The sequence below is a fragment of the Hemibagrus wyckioides genome, linkage group LG18, assembly GCF_019097595.1.
Source record: "Hemibagrus wyckioides isolate EC202008001 linkage group LG18, SWU_Hwy_1.0, whole genome shotgun sequence".
Lineage (NCBI taxonomy): Eukaryota > Metazoa > Chordata > Actinopteri > Siluriformes > Bagridae > Hemibagrus > Hemibagrus wyckioides.
The window spans coordinates 22,733,054-22,745,284 of record NC_080727.1 but is presented as its reverse complement, the minus strand read 5'-3'; the positions used below and the strand labels follow the sequence as shown (position 1 = coordinate 22,745,284).

The window sequence follows — 12,231 nt, the reverse complement described above, 5'->3', positions numbered from 1 at the left end:
TGTAGATGCCATGTGGCCTGAATGTGGACAAATCTCCAGGTTGTTAATGCCCCGGTCATTCAGTTTCATCTACACATCACAGCCAAATCTACTGCGGTCACTGTCTTCAGTTAAAAGACTACTTTTGGCTGGATTTGTTTCTGTTTTGTGTTATGACTGTATAGCTTTTTTGAAATACTTTTGTTTACTACACTTTATTACAGTTTTTATTTTGCGTGTAAATTATTTGTGTTGGTTTTTATTATCCGTTCTGGATTTTTTTATCTGGTCAAGGGGACAGTGGGCTCTTGAATCTAGTTTGCTCTCAATCCAGAATCCTCTCTTTTAGCATGCCAAGTGAAATGTTCAGAAGAAATTTCTATTATGTATTTATTCTTATGTATACGATGCATTTTATTTTTAAGAAGCGTGAAAGGGATGGTGGATAATGTGCATAACGGTACACACTTTGCATGCAGGCTATGGATTGACAGTAAAATTATAGCAATATGATTTTTAAATAAGAAAAAACTAAACTTGTAAGAAAATATGAACGTATCATTTGTATATCGAATAAATGACCTATACAGTGAATGTGAAAATAAACACCTTGTATCAACCACAGTGCAGAGATCATTCTTTCTTTCCATAGAGGTACATAAAACTGCATAGAGCTACATAAAACTACATAGAGCTACATAAATAACATAGAGCTACACCATAGATCTACATAAAGGTACATAGAGCTACATAAACAACACAGAGCTACAAAAATAGCATAGAGCTATTAAAACAACAAAGCTACATAGAACAACATAGAGCTACATAACAACAATGCAGAGCTACATAAAACAACACAGAGCGACAACAAAGAGCTACGTAAAACATAGAGCTACAACAGAGAGCTACATAACGACAACAAAGAGCTCTGCGTTGTTGTTATGTAACTTTATGTTGTAGCTCTATGTTGTTGTTATGTAGCTCTGTGTTGTAGCTCTATGTTGTTGTTATGTAGCTCTGTGTTGTCTATGTTGTTGTTATGTAGCTCTGTGTTGCAGCTCTATGTTGTTGTTATGTAGCTCTGTGTTGCAGCTCTATGTTGTTGTTATGTAGCTCTGTGTTGTCTATGTTGTTGTTATGTAGCTCTGTGTTGTAGCTCTATGTTGTTGTTATGTAGCTCTGTGTTGTAGCTCTATGTTGTTGTTATGTATCTCTGTGTTGTCTATGTTGTTGTTATGTATCTCTGTGTTGTCTATGTTGTTGTTATGTAGCTCTGTGTTGTAGCTCTATGTTGTTGTTATGTAGCTCTGTGTTGTAGCTCTATGTTGTTGTTATGTAGCTCTGTGTTGTAGCTCTATGTTGTTGTTATGTAGCTCTGTGTTGTAGCTCTATGTTGTTGTTATGTAGCTCTGTGTTGTAGCTCTATGTTGTTGTTATGTAGCTCTGTGTTGTAGCTCTATGTTGTTGTTATGTAGCTCTGTGTTGTCTATGTTGTTGTTATGTAGCTCTTTGTTGTTTTATGCAGCTCTATGCTATTTATGCAGCTCTGTGTAGTTTTATGTAGCTCTATGTTGCTTCATGTAGATCTATGTTGTAGCTTTATGTTGTTGTTGTTATGTAGCTCTATGTTGTTTTACGTAGCTCTTTATTGTTTTATGCAGCTCTGTGTTGTTTATGTAGCTCTATGTTGTTGTTATGTAGCTCTGTGTTGTAGCTCTATGTTGTTTATGTAGCTTTGTGTTGTAGCTCTATGTTTTTTTATGTAGCTCTTTGTTGTAGCTCTATGTGGTTGTTATGTAGCTCTGCATTGTTGTTATGTAGCTTTATGTTGTACCTCTATGTTGTTGTTATGTAGCTCTATGTTGTTTTATGTAGCTTTGTTGTTTTATGCAGCTCTATGTTATCTATGTAGCTCTATGCTATTTATGTAGCTCTATGTTGCTTTATGTAGATCTACAACCACAACATAGAGCTACAACAAAGAGCTATGTAAAACAACATAGGGCTACAACATAGAGCTACATAAAAACATAGAGCTGCAACATAGAGCTACATAACAATAACATAGAGCTACAACAAAGAGCTACGTAAAACAACATAGGGCTACAACATAGAGCTACATAAAAACATAGAGCTGCAACATAGAGCTACATAACAACAACATAGAGCTACAACATAGAGCTACATAAAAACATAGAGCTATAACATAGAGCTACATAACAACAACATAGAGCTACAACATAGAGCTACATAACAACAACATAGAGCTACAACATAGAGCTACATAACAACAGCAGAGCTACAACATAGAGCTACATAACAACAACATAGAGCTACAACATAGAGCTACATAACAACAACATAGAGCTACGACATAGAGCTACATAACAACAACATAGAGCTACAACATAGAGCTACATAAAAACATAGAGCTACAACATAGAGCTACATAACAACAACATAGAGCTACAACATAGAGCTACATAAAAACATAGAGCTACAACATAGAGCTACATAACAACAACATAGAGCTACAACATAGAGCTACATAAAAACATAGAGCTACAACATAGAGCTACATAACAACAACATAGAGCTACAACATAGAGCTACATAAAAACATAGAGCTACAACATAGAGCTACATAACAACAACATAGAGCTACAACATAGAGCTACATAAAAACATAGAGCTACAACATAGAGCTACATAACAACAACATAGAGCTACAACATAGAGCTACATAAAAACATAGAGCTACAACATAGAGCTACATAACAACAACATAGAGCTATAACACAGAGCTACATAACAACAACATAGAGCTAAGGACTGAAAGTAAGTTAGTTGTCCTAGCCACACAAAGTGCATCGTGTGCAACCTAGTGCAAGACAAAAGGACAATACAAAACAAAAAATGTACAGGACAAATACACAAAATAGCACTGACCAGTGTCCACTCTGTATATGTTATACAGCACAACGTGCAAAACGGGAGCACTGTAAACAAAGAGGGTTCATTCTGAACGAGTCTTTCCCATGACTCGAGAACATCGAGTCATCTCGGGGAGTGAATCGTTCATTTTGTGTTGACTGCGCATGCGCAACATCGCATAAGCTCAGTAAACAGAAAAGATTCGTTCACCTTTCGAGTCCTCGGGTTCGAGTCATTCGTTCATCACGTGACAGCTAAGGCAATGCAGTCTGAGCCGGAAACAGAAAAGATTCGTTCACTTTTCGAGTCTTCGGGTTTGTACCGTGACATGACCGCTTTATTGGATACAGAAATGAGTTCATTCTCAAACATCCTTACAGTTTTTTTACTCTTACTGTTGCGTGATGCATTATAGCTTTTTATTTCCTACAGACTATAAATGTGTGACTATCTGTCATTATGGTTCTTTTCCATAACACTGAACGTTTTAATAAAGAGTTGGTTAATGCTTTAAACTTCATTAGGGAAAATCATTCTTTCTTTCTTTCTTTCTTTCTTATTTATCTACTTACTTTTTATTTTATTTATTAACTTACTGTTGATTTATTCTTTGTATTATTTATCTGAATAAACATCAGCTAACCCTGCAGTGTAGAAAACAGAAATGTATAAATTCATGCATAAATCTGAGTTTTGTTTTTAATCCATATGCAGTTATTTAATAATATAGAATCTGACCTAAACATAACCTTAATGTATGAAACTAATATTAATTATTCACATTAATAGTGTTATTTGCTTTTATGTTATGCCCCTGTGTCATTTATGAGTTATCAGTATTATACCAGCAAATGCACAATTGGTGGCAAAATAAACAACAATAGGTACTTTGTGTTTGCAGGTTTAGTTTATTTTAATAAGTAGTCTTTGTTTACAGATAAAGACAGAACAGGCAAATTAGCATTTCCAAGTAAAATGTGGATTTATTTATTTTATTTATTTATTTATTTTTTTTAAAACTCACACACCACACATATCCTCAAGAAACATTAAGCAATAATAAAGGAGACTGACAGAATTATTATTTTTTAGAAAATGTTTATTGCACAAATATTTTGATAATTTTATATCTTATAGTTTTATAATTTAATACCTTATAAAGTCAATAATACTAATGTAATATTGTATTTGTCATAAGATACTGAGACGGGAAGCAGTCACATTACAGGAACGAACAACATGAATCCAAAGACTTGTTATATAAACGAATCTTTTCTGTTTCCGGCTCAGACTGCGTCGCCATACGGGGCTGTCACGTGATGAACGAAATGACTCGAACCGAAGGCGCGGGAGATGAATCATTCTGTTGGGTATACAGGAGACGGCATGGTATAGCTTAGTTTAGGACAGTGCTTCCCAAACTGTGGGCCGCGGCCCCCTGGTGGGCCGTAGCGGTATTGCAGGGGGGCCGTAGCTAGGCTAAAACATAATATTAAAATAATTAAAACATATTAGAATAGAATATAAAAGCTTCTGTTACACACTTTGATTCAATATAATTGTAAATAGTATGCAGACGGTATGTAGTGTTAAGGATTTAAATATATTTGTAAAGAATGTTTACATCATCTTATTTTCACCAGCATATAAAAATATTACATTTTATGGTAGTTCTCATAATTCATATGAAATTCTTACAAACTGGTTAATAAATGTTGATAATTTTGTGCAAAGAGACAATCTGCTTTATTAAATATATCTAATATACGAATATATGTACAAATATATCTTTATACTATTAATCAGTATACTGTATTTTTTAAACAAAGAGGTGGGGGGGGGGTCGTGGAGCTTTTGCTATGTATTTGGGGGGCCTTACCCCTCTGAAGTTTGGGAAGCTCTGGTTTAGGATGTTACGTGACAAAAGAACGAACGAATTCGACCCAAAAAATCCGGAGGTGAGGTGATGAAGTAACAGACTGCATAGCCTCAAGACACAGGTAAGCTATTACTTATAATATGACAGTTCTTTCTTATTCGAAATGTGATCCATATGTGCGTGAGTAGATGTGTTAGGGAATTAACATGGAACATTTTAATTACATTCTGCTGGAGTGAACGAAATGAACGAAGTGACTCGAAAAAAGATTCGTTCATTTTGCTGAACGAGATTCAAAGAACCGAATCAGTAAAATGATCCGAACTTCCCATCACTAGTCTTCCGTTCTCTGATTGGACGAAAGCTCACTTTCCGTTTCAGTTCCAACGAAAAACGCAGCACTGGGATCTCTGGGACTATTGGAGAGAAAGACCGCGGAACATTAAAAGGTTATATATTTATATTTTGGTCTGTTTTGCCGGGGGGTATATGTAAAGGTTGAATTAAAACGAGTTAACGCTGTAAACAAGGAAGTAACAGACAGCGGCGTGTCCAGTCTGCGTGTCCAGTCTGCTTGTCCATGCTGTAGCTTTATTCCTCCGAGACCGCAGAACTTCTTTAAAAAAGGATAAACTATAGCCTATAAATTATATATAGTTTATAATTATTATTATTATTATTATTATAGTGTAATGTTTGTTAAGTGCGGGATGACCTCATCCACCTCGCGTCGTCGTCTCATCTAGCGTAAGATTTTTTTCTTTGTATTTTATTTTATTTTATTTACAATCTTTTTTGTTATTTATAATCATTTTTAATAAAAATTAAAAATAAAAAAACAACCACCGAAGATCCGTAACATCGCCATGTCGGTTCTGTGCAGGGTTGCCAGATCTGCATGGTTAAAATCACCTTCTCGTTATCTAAAAAGGAGAACACTGTACACAGACAGTAACCTGAGATCAAGATTAAATTGGGCAACCCGAAGCACAAAGACAGCAATTAGATTAAAAATATAGGACAGTATTTTGGAATTTTTTTTAATATCTATACCAGTATTTCATGGAATCTGTGTATCATTAATCAACTGCAAGAGCTTGAGTTTGTCAGCTTTGGCAAAAAGTTCTTTATGGACCTTGTTTTGTGCACAGTATCATATGGGAAAACATTTTGGCCTGTTAGTATCAGTTAAAGTTTTTCTAATGGTACAGCCTACAAATAAATCCTGTACAGAACTTCACTTTCAGTTTTGTCCTAACAGATTGGGTCCGCAAACTTTTGTCCATTTAGAGTATTTAGATTTCCTCAAATCTTGCAGTTTGCTATTCATCTGACCAACTTCTGCTTATGTTGAAATCACACCTTTTCCTCAGAATTTGGCGTGTTTTTGTCGTCACGCCTTGGTGCTGCTGATTTGCCAAAAAACCTTCCTGAGCTTTGTTCTGATTTCTATTCAGACTTGCCAAGGGTTGTGTTTTAAATACAGCTGAAAAGCCAATGAATACACCATCATTCAAAATATTTTTTTCTGAAACGCAGTTAAACTTATTAACACATTTATTGTTACATAATGCATGCTCAAATCTTATTATAACAACAACAGAATATTCAGGCATAACATTATTACCCCTACCAAGTGAAGTGAATAAGACTGATGATCTCCTCATCATGGCACCAGTTATGTTAGAAGCAGGAAAAATGGACAAGTGTAAGGATTTGAGCGATTTTGACCAAAAGGGCCAAATTGTGATGGCTAGACCACTGGATCAGAGCATCTCAAAAACTGCAGCTCTTGTGGGGTGTTCCCGGTCTGCAGTGGTCAGTATCTATTAAAAGTGCTTTGTGGTGAACCAGAGACAGGGTCATGGGTGGTCAAGGCTCATTGATGCACGTGGGGAGAGAAGGCTGGTCCGTGTGATCCGATCCAACAGACGAGGATCTACACTATATTGCCAAAAGTATTCACTCACCCATCCAAATAATCAGAATCAGGTGTTCCAATCACTTCCATGGCCACAGGTGTATAAAATCAAGCACCTAGGCATGCAGACTGTTTTTACAAACATTTGTGAAAGAACGCTTCTCCATCTGGCACGCTTCTCCATCTGGCAATCTGATGGACGAGTCTGGGTTTGGCGGTTGCCAGGAGAACGGTACTTGTCTGACTGCATTGTGCCAAGTGTAAAGTTTGGTGGAGGGGGGATTATGGTGTGGGGTTGTTTTTCAGGAGCTGGGCTTGGCCCCTTAGTTCCAGTGAAAGGAACTCTGAATGCTTCAGCATACCAAGACATTTTGGACAATTCCATGCTCCCAACTTTGTGGGAACAGTTTGGAGCTGGCCCCTTCCTCTTCCAACATGACTGTGCACCAGTGACCAAAGCAAGGTCCATAAAGACATGGATGAGTGAGTTTGGTGTGGATGAACTTGACTGGCCTGCACAGAGTCCTGACCTCAACCCGATAGAACACCTTTGGGATGAATTAGAGCGGAGACTGAGAGCCAGGCCTTCTCATCCAACATCAGTGTGTGACCTCACAAATGCGCTTCTGGAAGAATGGTCAAAAATTCCCATAAACACACTCCTAAACCTTGTGGACAGCCTTCCCAGAAGAGTTGAAGCTGTTATAGCTGCAAAGGGTGGACCGACGTCATATTGAACCCTATGGATTAGGAATGGGATGTCACTTAAGTTCATATGAGAGTCAAGGCAGGTGAGCGAATACTTTTGGCAATATAGTGTATATATATATATATATATATATATATAATGACCATTCTTCCAGAAGCGCATTTGTGAGGTCACACACTGATGTTGGACGAGAAGGCCTGGCTCTCAGTCTCTGCTCTAATTCATTCATTCTAATTCAGATTGCCAGATGGAGAAGCGCGATTCGTCACTCCAGAGAACGCGTCTCCACTGCTCTAGAGTCCAGTGGCGGCGTGCTTTACACCACTGCATCCGACGCTTTGCATTGCACTTGGTGATGTATGGCTTGGATGCAGCTGCTCGGCCATGGAAACCCATTCCATGAAGCTCTCTGCGCACTGTTCTTGAGCTAATCTGAAGGCCACATGAAGTTTGGAGGTCTGTAGCGATTGACTCTGCAGAAAGTTGGCGACCTCTTCGCACTATGCGCCTCAGCATCCGCTGACCCCGCTCCGTCAGTTTACGTGGTCTACCACTTCGTGGCTGAGTTGCTGTCGTTCCCAAACACTTCCACGTTCTTATAATACAGCTGACAGTTGACTGTGGAATATTTAGGAGCGAGGAAATTTCACGACTGGATTTGTTGCACAGGTGGCATCCTATCACAGTTCCACGCTGGAATTCACTGAGCTCCTGAGAGCGACCCATTCTTTCACAAATGTTTGTAAAAACAGTCTGCATGCCTAGGTGCTTGATTTTATACACCTGTGGCCATGGAAGTGATTGGAACACCTGATTCTGATTATTTGGATGGGTGAGCGAATACTTTTGGCAATATAGTGTATATATATGTGTATATATATGTATATATATGTATATATTTATTTATTTATTTATTTATTTATTTTTTTATTTTTTTAGCATAGCATGCATTACACGCCATTCCAATCAAACAGTAATGTGCGTGTGTTGTGTTTTCACAGCCTGCAGCATGGCCCTGTGACTATTCTATCAGCTTTGTATCCACGCAACACTGTCAAGAGCTTACTGCTGCAAGGAAAAACATACACTCAGGTAACTATAGTCTGAATAATAATTCAGTAATAAAAAAGTGGCTGTAAAAAGTGAAGACAGAGTGACGTCTCTTCTCTGATTCACTTCTCAGACGAATGATGGAGGTTCAAGACGTCGTGGCAAACAAAGATGTGGCAATGATGATTTTACAGAAGAAGATACAGTCTGCAAAAACCCCCGAGGAGAAAGAGCAATTTGAGAAGCAAATGTTTGAGCTCCATCAGGTAACCGTGTTATCACTGCTAATCATTCTTAAATACTCTAATCCATATACAGTCATGTGAAGGTGAAATATTTTGTTCACTCACGACAGATATAACAATAAAAAAATGATCTCACCTGCAAACCTGAGGAATTTCCATATGTGGAAACTTGGAGGAATAGTTTTACCTCAAACTGTTAGCACTGACACTGGAGACTTCTCCCTAAAAAAAACTTCACCATATGAACAATTAAATATGTTTAGTCCATGTATGTGGTGCAGCCACCAGAGAAGCCTCTAAGTATAAGTTGTTACTATAGAAATAGTCATCATCATCATCATCATCAGTCAGTTCTTAAGAGTTCTGGTTCTTCCCATTTTACTTTTTTATTCTAATACTGGTTTTTGGGGATATTTCTTTCCTTAGGGCAGAGAGATGGTCATAAAATCTATGAAGCAAGTTGTGGAAAAGTGCACAGACTCTGACGAAGCTATGCAGGAGATCTTACATGGGAGAAGCCAAGCCTATGCGAGCAGGGAGTATAAGGAGGTTGTCGAGCACTACAGAGAGAAGTGCTTCGACTGGCACGAGGCAAAGGTGGAAATCTCACGTTCTTGCTATGAGTGTAGAAGTGCATAATGTCACCGCGGTGTTTCGCCTGAAACTGCGTCTGTTGACTTTTCAGTACCAGTCCAGCATGGACCATCTGTACCTCTTCGCTAACCTGCTCGACAAGAAAGTGTCAGTGGAACGGTAATGTCCTCCAGACGTACACGTTTTACATACAATTACACTCACTAGTCACTTTAGCAGGTATCAGAGTGAGTCGAATAAATATCTTACATTAGAATTTAATCAGGGTTTTTTTCCACACAGGAAACTGGTAAGTACGGTAGCCGAGAAGTACAAAATAAAATAACAAAAATCCCCGAAAAAAACAAATTCAGAAAACAAAGTAAAAAAAGCAGAAAACAAAGTAACAAAAATCAGAAAATGAAAAAAACATACCAAAACAAAATAACAAAATTTAAAAAAAAGAAAAAAAAGAAAACTAAATTAAAAAAAAGAAAACAAAATAAAAAAAATCTGAAAACAAAATAAAAAAAATAAGAAAACATAATAAAAAAAATCTGAAAACAAAATGAAAAAATTAGAAAACTAAATAAAAAAAGAAAACAAAAAATAATAATAAATAAATAAATAAATAATTTAATAAATAAATAAAAATCCAGGGGGAAAAAATCAGAAAAAAAACAAAATAACAAAAATCAGGAAAAAACAAAATAAAAAAAATATCGAAAACAAAATAAAAAAAAATCGAAAACAAAATAAAAAGAAATATCGAAAACAAAATTTAAAAAAATGTCGAAAACAAAATAACAAATATTTGAAAACAAAAATTAGAAAACAAAACAACAAATCAGAAAACACAATGACTGATTTTGTTATTGTATTTTTCTGATCTGTTGTTTTGTTTTGTCCTTCTTGCATTGAATAAGATCATGTCCATGACTAAGGTTTTCATTTGACTCACCATCACTCATAAATGCAACAGAGTTCTTCTGTACTCCTTTCAGCAGCGGACATGAACCTCCACAGAACCAGAACTGACCAGATTTAACAGATTAGCAAAGCGGAATAATCACACTGACCAGACTAGCTACGTACACCCACCAGAGACACCAACAATCTCTACTATTTCTTTCTGAGTCTCAATACACATTTAATGAGAGGTTATATGGTATAAGATATAACCAGTTACAACAGTAAATAGGAACTAATTACAGAATTAAGGACAAGAAGTGAGGTCATGTCCTACCACCAGCGTATGCCATAGGATTGCTCTGAGGAATTTGTTGCATAATACTGTACCTCATTTGCATATCCGTGTTCAGGGGTCAGTTATGATACTACCAGGTGTCGCTTGCTGCTACCATTAAAATCATGGCTCATGGACGAGCGCAGAAACAAAACGATTCCGCGTCGCTTTGTTAAGACCTGCTGCTGTAATCATTCAGACTGTCCTGTGTCCATCCCAGGATTCTTATTAAAAAATCTAATCACACTCGCACCACACTCGCCGTTTATCTCTGCTCTTCTACACTGTAATGAGTTAGAATTCCATTATATGCTGTCAACAGGAACACACACACACACACGACCATGTCAGAGTCTTTGCCGTGCTCAGAATATTCAAGCAGGTCATGTCAGGGCATTGCACATAGCAACCGCTAGTCTAGAGTCATGAAAAGAATTCCAAGGAAAGATAGAGAAAGGTCAAAGTCGGTAATAAAGTGTGTGTCACAACATTTCATCACGCATGTCTCTTTATCACTGCTTTCTTTTCCCTTCGTTTTCTTTCTTTTTGACAGAATTAAAAATGCAATTGATGAAGTGGGTGCGGCCATGAGAGCCGAAAAGGAAAAGGAAAGCACGATGGGTCAGTAACAAGAAAACAAACGGCAAAAAAAGAGAAAGAAATGGATACCGAGAGCAAAAATGGAGAAGTGGGAGAACATAGAAGATAGCTACACCAAGAATCAATAAATTGGTCAAGAGAGTCTAAAGAAAGATATATTTTCCAGACTGCTATTTCAGTATAACTACCCTTATATACATATTATTTTATCACTACTTGTGAACTGAGTGGGCTTTTCTGATTGATTACTTTATTTACCACTGCTTTTGCTTGAAAGTCTGGATTGATGGAGCGATGGAGACCCCCGGCTGATCACGCTGACCTTTTGCTATATGCTCGTCCTAATGATCCGAGATGTCCTGTAGTCTTCTGTCTTCTTGTTGGTCTTCTGACGTTTGTATTTTTAACTTTGATTTACTTTAATCATTTGAATCATCCGAATCTTTTTTAATGACTCATGGTCATGTGACACAATTACGCAAATTTAGCAGTGTAGAGCATTACAGATACAGCTGTGCTACTGTGGATCATAATTCAGAGAAAATACTGGAAATATTTCAATAAATAAATCATAATAAAGAAAGATTATTTTAATTTTCAGTGCACTTTAATTTACTGCCCTTCCTCTTCACATCATTTTGCAGTGTATGAAGTATTTGTAGAGTGCATTTACCAAAGATTGGCCTTATTTCTAGATTAATACAGGTCAAAAGAATTCCCATCAGGATTAATAAAGTTCTATTTTATCTTACACTTATATTGCCAAAAGGTTTTGGGACATCCATCTTTTCACCATGCACATGAATGTAATATGGAGTTGTCCCGCCCTTTACAGCTATAACAGCAACTCTTCTGGGAAGGCTTTCCACAAGGTTTATGGGAATTTTTGACCATTCCTCTAGAAGCACATTTGTGAGGTCAGGCACTGATGTTGTGATGACGAGAAGGTCTGGCCAGTCAAGTTCCTCCACACCAAACTCGCTCATCCATGTCTTTATGGACCTTGCTTTGGTCGCTGGTGTACAGTCATTTGGAGGGGTGTCCCAAAACCTTTGGCAACACAGTGTATCTTATCTTATGATTTAAGTAACATTG

The 12,231-nt window shown here is 37.1% G+C and overlaps 2 protein-coding genes across 2 annotated transcripts in view; both read left to right on the top strand.

Annotated features, from left to right (window-relative positions):
- caln2 (calneuron 2) overlaps nt 1-648 on the top strand; it is a 45,863-nt gene extending 45,215 nt beyond the window's left edge. Inside the window, exon 7 of the transcript XR_009207233.1 lies at nt 6-648. The gene's annotated coding sequence lies outside the window, so the exon portion shown is untranslated. The remainder of the gene's footprint in view (nt 1-5) is intronic.
- A 4,439-nt stretch (nt 649-5,087) lies between these two features.
- Nucleotides 5,088-11,730, top strand: LOC131369095 (legumain-like). Its single transcript, XM_058415531.1, has 6 exons — nt 5,088-5,241; nt 8,424-8,514; nt 8,606-8,738; nt 9,144-9,314; nt 9,403-9,470; nt 11,090-11,730. Exons 3-6 carry the CDS (start codon nt 8,610-8,612, stop codon nt 11,163-11,165), a joined length of 444 nt encoding a protein of 147 aa, XP_058271514.1. The 5' UTR covers nt 5,088-5,241; nt 8,424-8,514; nt 8,606-8,609; the 3' UTR covers nt 11,166-11,730.
- The last annotated feature ends 501 nt before the right edge of the window (nt 11,731-12,231 follow it).